The 16,502-nt window shown below is 32.3% G+C and overlaps 1 protein-coding gene and 1 long non-coding RNA gene across 2 annotated transcripts; both read left to right on the top strand.

The window, feature by feature from the left end:
* The first annotated feature begins 2,773 nt into the window (after positions 1–2,773).
* On the top strand, positions 2,774–3,531 carry LOC135128960 (uncharacterized). Its single transcript, XR_010280478.1, has 2 exons — positions 2,774–2,924; positions 2,978–3,531. It is a non-coding gene; the product is annotated as an uncharacterized LOC135128960 (long non-coding RNA).
* A 1,008-nt stretch (positions 3,532–4,539) lies between these two features.
* On the top strand, positions 4,540–5,623 carry LOC135128801 (uncharacterized). Its single transcript, XM_064055878.1, has 3 exons — positions 4,540–4,871; positions 4,995–5,133; positions 5,193–5,623. Exons 1-3 carry the CDS (start codon positions 4,716–4,718, stop codon positions 5,621–5,623), a joined length of 726 nt encoding a protein of 241 aa, XP_063911948.1. The 5' UTR covers positions 4,540–4,715.
* Positions 5,624–16,502: the final 10,879 nt, after the last annotated feature.

Below are 16,502 nucleotides of genomic sequence, written 5' to 3'. Positions count from 1 at the left end.
AAATACCACTTTGAACAGATTGTACAATGACAGGATGCCGACGTAGAGCAGACGTGTATGCCTTAAATAGCCAATGCATGTTAAAATTTGACTGTTAAGTTTGAAACGTATTTTCTAGTTTTCAAAACATGTTAGGCAAAAAAAGGTGTTATCAAATTTTTTTTAGGTTAGATGTCATCATGTCAATTTCATTTTCTTTTAAGAAACAAAATACAAGCACCAAATTATTGAATAAATGAATCATTCTAAGTAGCTAACCCTTAAATTAATTAAATACTGTGCAATTCTACAAATTGAAAGTTCTTTTTTGACGAATTTCCTGTTTAACTGAAAGTTTTAAAACGAAACTTTTATCCTAAATTTATTAGAGAAATTTAGAAAGAGCATCCGCTAATGAAAACCGTTTGTTTCTATCGTTTATCGTTTTCGACATCTGGAGGACAGGGACGCACGTACAAACAAAAACAACCAGCAGTTTCCTCGGAGTCGCTAAAAAGAATAAAAGCAATTAAATGAAGTCGACATTTTACAACATGGCGTTAACTCTTGTTGAACAAAATTTTTTGTATTATTCATTTTCACTTCTTCGATAGTAAAGCTTCCAAAATGAGCAAAAGACAGACTTATATTTTAAAAATATACGTACATGAATGTACATTATAAATCGCTAAAGCGTCAAGGTAAATTTTTTTACAATTTTCGTAACTGCATTAGCTTTCTGGTAATTTTTGTCGTATCATACACTAAATCTAGTTATCTTGATAAAAGTACTTTTTAGATAATTTTAATTTTAACATGTTTTAAATCCCTATTAATTTTCCACCAGTGAAGCCAGTGATGACACTTTGACAACAAATGGCAAACTTGATGAACAAATTTTAGATCGACTATAATTTTGCCTCATTTTAAAATAAATTATAACATTTATAACTGAGTGAATACTAGCAGTCTCATTATTCCAATTGAATGATCATGTTTGTGGAACGAAAACCTACTGTATAAAATTTATGTGAATCCTGAATTGGCTGAATGAAATTTTATTGAATTTTGCACAAATCTAGCCGACATTCTCGCTTGTGAAATTCAAATGAACCCAACTATGGTTTTGTAAAAGTTTATTTGGAATTTGTTTAATAAAAACTAAAAAAAAAACAAGTTTGTATTTGTAGACCATTATAGTTACATGACATGTGGTGGTATTTTCATTATTTTAAAACCAGTTTACATCAATAACCCCTCGACATCTTGGTAAGCGACTAAAAATGTTCAGTTTATCCCCTTCATTACTAAAAATATTATGTCTTCCTAAGTGTGTTAAAAAATATGCTCTGCTTGCATTTTCATTATTCACTTTTATTTTTGGGAATTACTTAAAAAGTATGACCAAAAAAATTAACGAATAAAGTTATATATTTTTAACTAATCTTATGTTCTAGCGACATAAGCATATGATCGACAGTGTCATTAATACACGTAAAAGGTGTTAATATTTGGATGTTTTTAGTATACCAGACTTTGACATGAAGTTGCAATATTTGCCTAAAAATTCTCTTCCAGTATGACAAGATTCAAGCAGTAAAACTAAAAATTTCGGACATCCAAATTACTGTGGAGTAGGTATAGCTTTTCAAGTCTGGTATATTAGTTGCTTTTTTCAGATGCTACAAATGTTTAGCAAAACTGGAAGCACAATCTTTTAAGATAAATATAGATATGATATCAATTTCTATTGTAAAGTCCTTTAGATCTTCTCAGTGGTTGATAAACTTCATCTTCTAATACGATCTGAAATGAAACTGAGGTGTTAAGGAACTGGTGATCAATGTAGAGTACATAATTAGAATCTGATCTAGTCTAGATTTACTACTTTATGAGACGCATTAGTTACTATGAAAATAGCTTCATCACATTTCAACATCTAATTTCCAAAATTATTAGACTTTTTGACTAGACACTAAGATATTCTCCAAGAAGATAAATATTTAACCAACATTTTCATATCAATATTTTTAAAATAAATCTTAACTATGGTTTAATTATCAATCCTAACATTTCATCTTACCTGCAGATTATTCTTCAAAATAAATCTTAATTCTTAACAAAATTTAACGTTGAAAACTAGATAGCCATCTTCTCTGATTTTTTCTTTGATATTTGTTACGATGTCATCTGCTATACAAAATAAACTTTTAATATACAGTGTTTATAAATAGTAGATTGTTTTATTAGGATTAAAAGTGCCATTTTTTGCGACGAGCAAATTTTGCATTTGCGAGGCGGAGCGAAGCGAAGCCGAGCGGATGCAAAATTGCGAGTCAAAAACTGACTTTTAATCCGAATGAAACATACTACTTTTTCGCCAGCCAAAAAGTAAATCTCAAAAATACAAAATATTGATAACAATAATATCGAGCAGAAATGAATCAATCTGCAAAGTAGTCTGGTATCCACGTCGTCAAGGCTTTTTTTGTTTGCTTACATACCATTGTTTTGTGAAAACGTTTGCAGTGTTAATAATGAATCCTGAAGAAGAGTTACCTCCCGATGTGCTAGAAGAAGCACAAAACGTGGTACTGAACTTGTTACCAACAAAATCGCGCGAAGTGTATGAGTGCGCGTATACCCGCTTCATCAAATGGTGCGAAGGGAAAAAGATTCAAACTTATTCTGAGAACGTCCTATTGGTATATTTTTCCGAATTGGCTACAAAAATGAAGTCATCCACACTGTGGTCGCACTATTCTATGGTGAAAGCAACTTTAAACATAAAAAATGGCATAGAAATCGGAAAGTATTCAAAATTAAAAGCGTTTATAAAGAAACAAGGAGAAGGATACGTTCCAAAGAAATCAAGGGTTTTAACTAATGAACAAATAGAAGTTTTCTTAGACACGGCTCCGGATTTCAAATTCCTGATGATGAAAGTATGTTTATAACCTAATGAAGAGCTTATATTTATTTTACGAATTTTTTTCAGATTGTTGTAATCTTTGGCGTTAGCGGAGCTTGTCGGTGTCACGAACTATTACAAATAAAAACTGAAGATATTGAAAATATTAAAGCAGGTTTATTGGTAAAAATTCCTGATACCAAAACGAAAAAACCCAGATCATTTACGGTTATGGGGGAAAAGTATTTGAAATTTTTTTCGTTTGGAAGAACCAGGTACAAGTAGTGAAACCACAAGTAAAATACATGAAGACGCAACGAATAGGAATGTGAGCGAAGTAAACCTAGAAGAATCAGGTACAAGTAGTGGAACTACGAATAGAATGATCACACGTGAAGACGGAATAAGTAGGAATGTGGGAGCAGTAAACCTGAATTTTGACACTGTGACCAACCAGACAGCAGGAGCGGTAGAAGTGTTAGCGCAAAATATTATTACTGACCGCATGAAAAATGATAATAGTGACGGAAAATCTTTAATCCAAATCAATCGCAGTTGTTCTTATTGTACATTCAATATTAATTTTAAAATTTAAATAATTAATAACAATGTAAGTTAATAATAAAATTGGAAAATATTAATAGCATTTCATTCTCAAAATAAAACAATTGAAAACTTTTTAAGGCTAGGATGAAAAAAAAAAATTAATGCTAGGATTAAAAAGGCAAAAATGACGTTGTTACTTTAGTAACGCAACTTTTTTTTACTCTCACAAAAACGTCAAGTTTTCCGTCCAAAATTGACGTTAAAAGTGACATCTTTTAAGACGGCTGGCGAAAAAAGATTTTTTTATTACTGCATCTTACTGTAAAATTTGTCTTTTTTTAATATCTCGCCTTAAAAATTTTGTTAAATTAAATTTAATTCTGCGTTTATTTGTCTTCTTTTTTTTTTGCTAATTTGTAGATCATGTGTCAATAGTGAATGGTTCTTTAATAAAATAACGATCTCTAGTTAAATTAATAATTTTTAAAGTGGTTTTGCGAAATTTTTCAGGGTGGTTTTACGTAATTTATCCTTCAAAATAATTCGAATACAAACACGTTCACATTACAAGCACTACATGCTTGTATTAAAAGAAAATGAAATTCGATTGATTTTGTCTCCTTAAACTAGACAGGAAAGGACAGCACTGATTAATTAAACTACAATTGGGCAAACCGATCCGAGTATTATTCTGGTTGAGGAGCTGTTATTAGAATTAAAATTATTAAATCATTAAATTGGGGTGAACCGTTCTTGATTTGAATAAAAAAAAAAGAAAATGTCAACGAGAATGAGATTGACAACTTATTTATATTTGGCGCCGTAACGCACTTGTTTTCAACGTGCACTAGATGTCGGCTATATACAACGCGCAGTATAGCCACTAGATTTGCGTTAAAATCAATAATTAATATATATAAATATATTAATAGGAACAATTTTTCCTGTTTTGTGTATCAAATTTTAATTTTACACAATTTTTAATTTAAAGGAGGTCCCATTTTTCGCCTGGATTTTAAGTTGGCAGCACTAGTGGGACCAGTTAGTGACCCGATGTCGCTACTATATGTAATCTAGTGGCTATAACGCGCAGTACTGTCTCTGTAGAGAGTGTTCCGCAGTTGCTTTAGTCACTACCTTGGAGTTAAAATGGCGGCTCGGCATCAGCTGGAAGAAAGTTAATTTTGCTTGTAGTTGCAAAAACAGAGCTCGAATGTGTGTATAGTGCGTGCATATATATGTATATAATATTATTTAGTGGGATTTATATAAGTGAATAATGCCGGGTTGTTGTATCGCTAACTGTAACAATAGGAGTGAAAAAGGTTTTCGACTTTTTAGTCTGCCGAGTGGAAAAATAAGTGCCAACAGGAAGAATGCCTGGATAAAATTCATCAACAGAAAAAAATTGCCGGCAAGAGCAAGTGTTTGTGAGGTGAGTATAGTTTTGTTTAGAATTGAAAGTATTGAGGTTATGTAACGACGTGTTTCCCACTTTTTATTTTCTATTAGGTTAAAGTTGTTCGTAATACTGGGTAACGTGTAATTATTGTTAAAGGCACATTTTGAAGAAACACAGTTTGAAACGCAGAGAACAGATGGCCGAAAACTGTTGAAGTGGAACGCTGTTCCCACCTTGAAATGTAGAATTCCAGAAAGTGCCCAGATTTCTTCGGTTGATACAGAGGGACCTTTGGGTAAGTTTTTTATTAAAAATTCAAAAATAGTTTTTTTTTTAACTTAGTTTGTTCTATAGTTACTGAAGTTGTGACCAATGTACTGGAAAACTCCATGCAAAAAAGTCCAAATACAGCTGAGTCCACAACAGGGGATTTAAATTTTGCAAATAATTTACAATTTCAACATCTGCAGAATGAACTGCAAGCTGCACAACGCAAAATTCGTCAATTGCAGAATAAAATGAACAATCTCAAAGGAAATTTTAAAAAAGTGTTTAGTGACGCCCAACTACATTATCTTGAAATGGGAGGCCACAGGGGTGTGGAATGGTCTGATGAGTCAATAAATAAGGGACTTCGCTTATATATGGCCTGTGGGGCCAAAGGATATAAGGAAGTGAAAAGACAGAATTTGCCATACCCCAGTATCCGAACATTACAGCATCGGATCAGAGCTATAAAACTTGATGATGGTGGTTCAGAAGATATGTTCAACAAAATGCAATAAACAATTTTAGTATTTCTGCATTTCATTATCCTTTCGTTTGTTTACCTAAATTTTTGCTATATCATTAAAAATCCAAATTAAAATAGTATAAACTAGAAGATACAAATAAAATTGGGAAATAGTACTTCATTTTGATTCAAAAATTGCCTTTTGTTTTAAGTTTATTCTAAAAGTTTTTAGTGTACAAGAATTTATTATTCATACCACCTGTCAACTTGGCCCGTTTAAAGTTAGCGCGTCGTGTTGGAATTAAAATGGCCAAGGTTTGCGTATTGGTGATAGGGTGAGCATACAATATTCTAGAATATTCTAACGTGGATCTATAATGTATAAAACAACAATTTAATACAATGGGTATTTTTAAATTCACAATTAAAGTAGAAACCACTTCGTCCTTTAGCCAGCTCTCGGTTAATATGATAATTTCATCATCTGATGCACATATTAGAGTAAACGGTACCTATTTTAGTATTTACACCTCTCACATTCTGATAGTAAAATTTTAAACAAGTGCTGTTATTAACTGAGAAAATAGATGTAGGTATCCTTCAAGTAGTTCGCAAAACTTGATTTTTTTTGCTAAGATTAAATCTTCTACTATGACTCCTGATGGCCTAAAGTCAGCTTTCATAACAAGGCCCTTTGAAGCAAAATCAACTCCCACACAAAAAGATTGTGTTTCTCCGTTGCGCGATAATTTTTCCACACAAGTATCCTTGCTTTCATTACATCGATTTTTGATGAAAGTTTTGATGTCTTCACAACTATCTAATAAAAACCAACACCGACAGACGACAGACAGACGAAAACGCGAGAGGTACTTTTTAGCACTGTATGGGTTTTGGAACGTCGAGAAAACATGGAAGTGGCGATTCGTCGGATAGACCCTATTACAATACTTAGCTTACGCTTGCGAAGTAAAAATTGGAATAACATGGCAACGTTGCATCGGAATTTCAAAAATAAGCTATGGTTGTAATAAGAATATGTAAAAATATGTCGTGTATTATTTTTTTGAGAAAACTAAGTTGTGTGCCATATCTCGAAAACAAAACACTCTGTATAGTCGAAAATAATTGTATTGGTCTGTAATTTTAATGAGATATCGAAGACCGTGGGCTAATTGAGCCACCTGTATATCCAGTTATATTATGATTAATATGTCGACTGACGTAAAATGTAACGAACAAATGGTTTCATTACGCAAATACTAGTAAAATGAGTAATAAATCCGTTTACGAGCAATACTCGACTCAGAACGGACGACCACTTTAGCGTCACTAAATAATACATATCGACAATAAAAGTCTGGTGCATTCCATCATAAGAAATAAACATAAAAATCGTTGACATGTTAATTCAAAAGATGAATTTTGCATAATAGGTGGTCTTTTTTACATAGAAAAGGCTTTCTCTTATTGTGCAGTACTTCCCTAGCACCTGAAGTACAATCATACAAATCTTGTGTTTTAGAAAAGAAATATAGCCTAATATAGGAAAAAATAAAGTGGCCCATGAGGGGATCGAACTCGAGAACTTAGATTTGTCAAAACTAAGGAATCTTCAAACAGTCTGTTAAGACATATCATGAAACTATTTGCAAAATATCCAAATTGGTTCCATAATCAGGGTTGGGCAGTATCTAGATACCAGTGGCGGCTCGTCAGATGAGGCAAGTGAGGCGGCGCCTCACAGCATATATTTTAAGAACAGATTGACTTAATTTATAATTAAAAAAGAGTTTTCAATGCATTTTTAGTTACAAAAATATGTTGAAATGGGAAATATGTACATATTTTTTTTTACGCTTCCTGCTGACATTTTCCGTTGAATACCGTACGATTTATGCCCCGAGCTCTTTAACTGAAGCGGCCAGAATGTCGGTTCACTTGAACCAGCGAAGCCCAATCACAGACACGGATTTCCATGGCTCAGCTCCTATACTCCTATACATGCGTTCGCTCGGAACTGAGGCGATATCTTCGGTGCTTCTCGGCCAATTTCGGCGTACTCTTTAAACCATTTTTCCATTTATTTTACAGAACGGTAGGGTTGCGGGGTGCGTGGGTAATTAGCATGAACATGAATAAAATCCCACGTGTTGGTGTTTTGTGTTATTGTCTCTTTCATTGGTATAGGTGAGTGAAAAATGAATCCCGAGTACGATATCGTCATGTTGCTTCTTGAAACGCCGTTTTCACGGCGAACCGAGCTAGAACGTCGGCAAATTTTGCTAAATATCGAGCAGTCAAAACCGTTAATTCATTTAACTTCCATTGATAAGCAACAGAATCGTCAGTACTCCAAGTCTTTTAAATCAACTTGGTACCTACGAAACATATAAATGGCTCTGCCGTAATATTTACACAACATCCCGGGATATAACGATTTAAAGAATTTCATCCGAAGTGCAAAGTTACATGAAAGTTCCAAAGTACACATTAAAAATTTCATGGTCTTAAAACGTTTAGAAAAGAATACAACAAATATTCCCGAATCCCTCCAAGAAAGTGCTACTTTCAACAAAATTTTGACTTGTAAAAACATTGTTGATTCAATGTGTTATGGGTGTTATTGTTAATATTATTATTATTAGGACCTACCACTGACCGGGGAATGACCGGTATTCAGGCAAGACTTCTATCATTACTAACTAGTAAGACCAAGTAATATTACTATTATTGTCAAACTTCTATCATCGCCTCACCACATCAGACAGTCACGAGCCGCCACTGCTAGATACTTGTTTCTAAACAAAGTATCTAGATATATTTTTGGGTATCTAGTATCTGTATCTAGATAAAATCGAGTTTAAGCACAAAATATCTGTATCTAGATACAAAATTAATGGCGCAGATACAGATATATTTTTTTATTTCACTTTTTTTTCAGTAGTTATTAGTTGCAGTGGCGTAACTACCGGTGTTCCATGTGTTCGCCGGAACACGGGCCCGCTGCTTCAAGGGGCCCGGTCCGGTCACACGAACATTTTTTTTTTAGATTTTTTTATATTATTGCCCAAATTACATCCCGAAATAAAAAATTCGAAAATGTGCGGTAATCCCAGGATCAATCGTTCATTGCTATTTAGTACTATTTACAAATTTTTTGCTGCAAAGGGCTGGACTTTTGGCGGCATCTCAATATCATAGACTCAATAAATCCGGGTTTTAGCGACCGGCATCGGCGGTCAAAAATGCAGCAGCATCTGTTTCTAATAAACCTGTCGCAGTGTCGCAATCCCATTGTGGCAAATCTAACACCCTATGTAGTAAATTACCAATCTTTATCCGACAAAAGTATGACTAATTTATGATGCAAGACAACAAAATACTTAAATTTTGTCCTCAGATCTACAGTGAAACTTCATGCTGTAATAAGACGTGAAAAAAAATTTAAGTAAAAAAAAACTGGACTGGGAAATTATTACAGAATGATCTACCTGCACTAGTTTCACTGAAATTATCACAGCAGTTTCACTTTTCTTACCATACCTCTTTCGGTGGCTTCAGCGGAAAGATCTTTTTCGAAATTAAAAATGACTAAAAGTAAAAATTTTTTAAGAAACACAATGGCTCAATGCAGATTATCTTCACTGAATCTCTCAATTGGAAATCAAATTGCCAGAAGCTTAAATGTGTCAAATTTTGTATTAACTTGTGCCCATTGGAAAATAAGAAGAAAACAATTTTGAGATTAAAAAAAAATGGGCATTTTTATCTACATTTCTATACTAACTTATATTATAAAGCTGAAGAGTTTGTTTGGTTGAACGCGCTAATCTCAGAAACTACTGGTTCCAATTAAAAAAATCTTGTTGTGTTGGATAGTCCATTTATCGAGGAAGATTATAGGTTACAACACATCACGCTACAATCAATAGGAGTGGAGCAGCAATGAAAAATATCGGAAAAACGGGAAAATTATTCCTCTTTTGACAGCTTCTGTTGCTTACGCTGCTTAAACGATTAAAATTACATAAAAATCATGTATGATGGAATTGTTCCCTTCTAAAAGTTCTAAAGAAAAGTCTCGGACAGCATATGTCTATCTTTTAAGGTCGACTTAGTATAACCATTTTTATGGTAATGAAATTTGTTCTAAAATAATCTAATATAAAATTCTTGTGTCACAGTGTTTGTAACCAAACTCCTCCGAAACGGCTTGACCGATTTTTATGAAATTTTTTGTGTTTATTCGGTAGGTCTAGTAAAATATTTTTTATACCCCTAAGTGATAAGGGTGGCTCACCAAATTTTTTTATTTTTATTTTTTTAAGATTTGGTACCAAAAAATACATATAACCGTAATTTTTCACCCTTCTACCACCAACCCCCATTTTTTAATAACGATATGAGTATCTTTGCTTTCATCCACAGATGCGCAATAGGGTTGCAAGATGGCTATTGAATATAATCATTGTCGTAGGATAAATTTTTATGTATAATTTATAATTTAATTTAATTATATTATCTGTGTATTTATTTTAATTTAATTTTTTATTTAACTACCAAAATGTTCACTAGAAATGCCAAAACAACGTTTACCGGGTTGGCTAGTTTCTAATATGTATAATTGTATATATTTTAATTATATGTATTCAGGTAATTATTGTATTTTGTTTTTTTAATTCAGTGTTTCAGGTAGAATAATTTTAATAAAACGTAAGCCCTAATTGCAGTCTACTCATACTTTACTCATTATACTGGTATTTTTAAATATTTTTATTTCGCTGTTCATTAGGGGCCCCACAGTGTTATAGAACACAGGCCCGCACTTTGATTGTTACGCCACTGATTAGTTGAGTTATACTAGTAGTAGTTTTTGATACTTCATGTTGGTGATTTTGGTCACAAACAAAAATAGAGGTAAGAGGTCCACTAATAGTGTTCTGTCACGGAAATTTTCATATTTTAAATACCATCATTTCCTACATTGTAGCCTTCAGTACTTATACATCTTTAAATATAACCCTGACGGGTAATAAATCTAAGCCATGGTAAGATGGTATTTTAAAAACCATAAACCACAATTCACTATTCACTACGTTTTACTCTTATCGGGGCAATGCATTTTATCTGTGTACTTGAGCAACCCGGGTCCGGTAGGCCCGCTGGTTGTATTTGTGTTATTAAATAAGAGTAATTTTAATAGTAAAAATATTTGTTTAAGGTATGTTATTATTTTTAGAGAATAATAATTGCGTGTTACATAATGATTAATTTTTTCAATTAGCACAAATTAGTTCTGTAATCGACTAATCGAATGTTCAATACATATATTTCTCTCGCATAAATCGCATATTTGTTACTGTTTTATACCTTTATTTTTCAGACAAATCTAGCATCTTTTCCTGTTGCCACATGTGTCATTTCTTCACTTTTTCATTGTTGGACCTAACGCGAGGCGGGCTTGGCAGGTCCGTTTTGCCCTAGAATGTGCCGATTATGTTTAAGTGTAAATCTTGGGCAATAAAATTATTATTTTTACAACCCTCTGTAGAATAATTTATCGTGATATATTCTCAGAAATTGTGAAACGAGATTAAAATAAAATGAGTTTCAACAAAAATCTGAACATTTGAAATTGCACTCTGGTGATTTCGGCCTGCCAGGCAGCCTTTGATCCTATAAGGGGTTTAAATACCTTTCTAAGAAAATGTACTTATTTTGCCTTAAACGGAACAAGCAATTCTTCCTAAAATGTATATACCTGCCGCACCGGGATAGACGATTACCGGACATGGTCATAAAAACATCGTAAGCCGATATTGAAGAATAATAATTTATGACAGGTTGCCGACAACAGACCTTCAGCACAGAATAATCATTTCCCGTATTCTTTTGAAATATTAATTTTAATGCTGGAGATAATTATTAGATATACTCAAACACAATTTGGACACTGTAGTATGGGAATAAAAACAAAAAAAAATTCTTTTTAAGCGTACGTAATAAATCTTGCACAATTTGCGACACATCAAACAGGAAAAAAGAAAAGATTTTTCAGTCTTGAATAACTATGCTACAGTAAAATGTTTATTTTTTAAATTTAATACCACAATCCCTTCTTCTGCATCTGTGGAACGGGTGTTTAGTAGCGGAAACCAAATTCTGACACCAAGAAGAAATAATTTAGGTGACAATACGTTCGAAATGTTGTTAATTTTAAAAAAATCATTAAACAATACATAAAAAAATACATAAACATGTTTTGAGTTGTTTTATTCGCCAAAGCTTCAAAAATTATCTGTTTTCCTGTATGTATCTGTATCTAGATACATTTCGAAAAAATCGAAAACAATCTGTATCTAGATACTTTTATTTTCCATATATCTATATCTGTATCTAGATAATTTTAAAAGTATCTGTCCCCAACACTGTCCATAATATAGTACTGAGTACTATAATATTTGCACTGAAGTTGTTTAGAAACAGTAGCTGTATTAATCGAGTATTATTATTGTTGAAAATTAATTTTCAACTTTATTACTACTTCTTAGGGTAAACATAATAAGGCAGTTCTGACAAATATCTGATTTTATTAGAAAAATCACCTACAAAATTACCAAACTATTACGTACATATTCAATAGGCATTAGTTTTGTTTCAGAAACGAGGGAAGTTTTTTTCGAAATAACTGTATATCATTTTTTTTGTGTAATATTCAATTTAAAGAATAAAAAGCTGCTCAAAAATTGCAAAAGGCCTTTGACGACTTTAAAAAATTCTAGTCTATTTTTTGGATTCTCTGTAAGAAATATAGATTCCCACTGTAGGAAGTACGTAGTTCCTACAGTGTCATTTTTGAAGAAATTTTTATAGACTTTCTACTCTTTTTGATTTAAAAAATATTAATTTGCCGAACTTTACACCAGTATCTGGTACACATCATTAGGTACAGATATCCTTATTAAAAAGATTTCAATTAGGTATACATCAGAAAACAGTGAAATTATTTGAAAGTGAATTTTCAAATGAACGTAAAATTTTCCTGTGCTTATAATAAATGCTTGATAAATTAACCGAAAGCTCGCATTCTGTAAAAATTTAGTAACTTAACGTAGGCTACTAAAATCGATCATGGAATTTTTAAGCATATTTTATTTAAAAGGCTCCGTTTAACTTCACAATTTTTAGCGCATTTTTATTATTTTTTTAATTTATAGCAAATTATATCTGACAGTAGCCCCGGTCTTCTAAAAAATGTACGCCATACACTGTCCGAGTTGCAAATTTATTGAAATAATAATGTGTAAAAATTTAACTTTTAGCCTAGCATTCCACGTTGCAGTTTCTATATAAGCTCGCTCTGTTCCATATCCGCGTTATGAAATGGAATATTAAAAAACTAATAACGCAATAATGAAAACAGCTCCCGTCATTGTTGTGTTTCAATTTTAAAATACCGTAAATTCAATCGGAGTGTAGGAATGTGGGCCAGAATACAAAGACATGACTAAAATACCGCGGATGGGCTTGACTGAGGTTTGACGTGGTCGGTTGTGTCCCATATGCTCCCGGATTCTTGACAAGTGTCAGCACTCTAACAAATACCGTCGTTTTATTTAGCAATTTGACCTCCTCTAATAAATGATACGTCAAGAATGTCAAATACAAATGTAAGCGGTGCTGACCTTTTTTGTTTATGCCCATCAAGTGTTCTGAAACGACACCCGCATCAAACGCCCGAACCGCTCATATCCTACAGAATAAAATGCGACATTCCTCTAACAAAATCGAAAGGACGATCTTTCAACCAAATTTCTCGATTGGAAGAATAAGCGGAATTTTCTTATAGCCAGGAGCTTTCATCTTTGGTCTTTCTGAATTCAACGATTCGTTGCAAGCATTTCATTCTTATAAAACTTCTAAATTTGTACCTGATTTCTCAATTTTGCGTTGCAGCGGAGTAAGAATGTCGCATTATCTACCAACAAAGGGAATAGTGACATGAAGTTAAACGTTCTTTTTGAGCGAAACTTTTTCATAAAACTCATTCAGATATTATATACTTAGATATTAAAGTTGTGTAGTTTTGCTATAAATCTGAACCCTAAAGGAACATTATTAATGTCGTTGATAACGCACTTTCTAGATGAAAAAGAATTATAAATGAATCAGACAATGGTCTAAAGTTGTTTAACTGATTTATTTACTAATTTTAATTTTAGCATATGCAGTGCAAACACTAACAATTTTGTTCTACGAATTTTGGGGCAACTAAATGCGTCATTTTTGAATAAAAAAGAATCAGTGGGTTTTATTTCTTTTATGCTTGGTAATTCCCTTTTGCTACAATTAAAATATCGGTGGACTATTAAATTCCATCCAGATAAAGGAACGCTCTACGATCTATAAGTATTTCAAGTGATATTTTATTAATAAAGTTTTGTGTTGATCTTCAAGTTTTTAATAAGGTAAATAGGTATATCAGCCTTAGTAGGGTAAATGTGTACAAGAGTACGCACTTAGTGTAAAACTGTCAACAACTTTTTAATTTTTTTGGATAGACAAATTTTATGATATGGGTTCGTTATATACATGTTTAGAGATCAGATATATTTAATTGTACGCCCCAACACCACTATATTTTAAGAGTAATTTCAATTTTTGTCAAGATGTGTAAATGCGCACTGTTAGACAGTTCATTGCACAAGAGTGCGCATTTGAACGCTTATGAGTGCGCATTACATTTTATGAAAAAATATTTGTTTCTAAGGTGAAAATAAATGGGAATAAGTGACTACAGACTACACATAAAACGGGAGACCTATTTCTTCGTACTCTAGGGGTCTTGAAAAGACGAGAAAACGTAAAAATAGAGAGTCGGTCGACGGACTCGATTACAACACGCTCAGGAAGTAAAAATAAAAAAAAAATCACCATAACCACCACCCCACAACTTGAGAAGCAGTACAAAGTAGTAGAGTTAAATAATTCATTACCGTATGATATGTATCTCCAAGACTATTAGACTACATATTGCAAGCAATGCGCACGCTTATACAATACCTCGCTGCGCACTCTTGTACATTTGTACATAACCTAATGTTTTCAAAGTTAAAAGCTTTTAATGGACAGAAAGTGTAAAACTGTTAGTGTATAACGACACTTTAAAAGTTACAACTAATGAAAATTATTACTGTAAAATAAAAGAAGTGGTACGTACCTTACAAAAAACTAAAACTATGAGCGGTAAAAATTACATCCACACAACGTGTGAACATAAAATCGTCAGTACGACCAAACTATAAACTATATTCAGGTCACTTTTGCACCTTTATCTCAGGTTTAACATTAAATTCTGAATGGTATAACTTCATCTTACCCAGATGGCACTAATAAGCAGAAATCATCAGTGCGTACTCTTATACATATGCGCACTCTTGTACACATTTACCCTATGTACAATGTAACACTTTCAGAACTTCAGGAGAGTTGGATAAACCGTTCTTGTCACTTATGTCTTGAAACATGCCATTATATAAACAACTGTAAAGAATCCAATTAATATTAATAATAATATGTTTATTTGGGTTAAGACACATTCTATAAATATGTTTACGTGCATCACAGTGTAAAAATTCGATCATTCAGGAATTAATGGTAACAATAGTAAAAGAATAAAAATGTATTAATTACCACAGCACCAATACTAGATACATCTCATATTTTTTATAATACACTTATTTAGTCCTGTGAGATTGTGTCATCAACTTTCCAGGGGAGATGAATAAATAAATTTTAATCGTTCTTCTGTAATCCTTAAATTACCAAGTTATTATTAATGTCATGGCAAAAATTTTGACATGACGTCATCGAATTATTAATGGTGACTGAGAGATTAACTTTGGCCATCATTTTGCCGCCTAAACTAGGGAAATAAAAATGTTGTAAAGTTATATACCTATCTAGACCTTTCCCACTACTACTAAATGTACAACTATTTGCTGAATAAATTTTAATAATAATATTAACTTTCTAAGTACTCCTATTAATTACAAAATAATCTACATATTTTTGTTAATGTCAGTGTGAATATTTTACTAAAACTTGCTCAGCACGTCTTGACAGTTTATCATTTCCATTTTTGTTTAATTATTTATTTTTTCTTTTTTCAAAACGCAAAGCTCTTACAAAAAATGGTCTACGGTTATTTAGACACAACTTCCTTTATCCTTGAAGTACAATACAACATATCCAGCTTTTTCGAAAATTTATAAAATTTGATTCTACGAATTTTATTTTATTTTTTGTGACAACCCCTATAAGTATAAATATAGATTATATGTGTAGTGTTAAAGTAAAGGTAAAGAAGTATGCAAAGCATAAAATAGTTTTTCCATTTCAAAATTTTGTGACGACGCCATAAATATTTTAGCAAAGACAATTACTTACATTCTGCCTTTTTATTTTAATGTGTAGACTTCTTTTCACAATAAGAAACTTAAAAAACATGTCTAAAATGGAAAATTTGTATAAGGAAATATCCATTTTGCAATTGGGCTTCGTCCCATAATTGTAAAATCCATATTTTCTTGCAAAAATGTACCACTTTAAACATGCTTTAAGTTTCTTGTTGTGAAAAGATGGCTATGTATGTTAAGAAAAGAAACCAAAATATAAACACCGCCCACCTGCCCTATCTCAATTCTGATGATTGTTTTCATTCGTCGTAAGCCGAGGGGCGCAGCCTAATTGCAAAGTCCAAATTTTCCTACAAAAATTCATCATTTTAAACGTGTTTAAGTGTCTAGGAATAAAAAAAGTCATTACGTTTGCGATAGGGTGGGTGGGCGGGGTTTATATATATATATTTTTTTCTTAATACACATAGTATTCTTTGAATAACCCGATACTTAAAAACATGTTTTTAA

The sequence above is a fragment of the Zophobas morio genome, unplaced genomic scaffold (assembly GCF_036711695.1).
Source record: "Zophobas morio isolate AGI-343-1 ecotype UQ-CSIRO unplaced genomic scaffold, CSIRO_AGI_Zmor_V1 ptg000014l, whole genome shotgun sequence".
NCBI lineage: Eukaryota > Metazoa > Arthropoda > Insecta > Coleoptera > Tenebrionidae > Zophobas > Zophobas morio.
The sequence above is the reverse complement of the archived record's forward strand: the minus strand, read 5'-3'. Positions and strand labels throughout refer to the sequence as shown.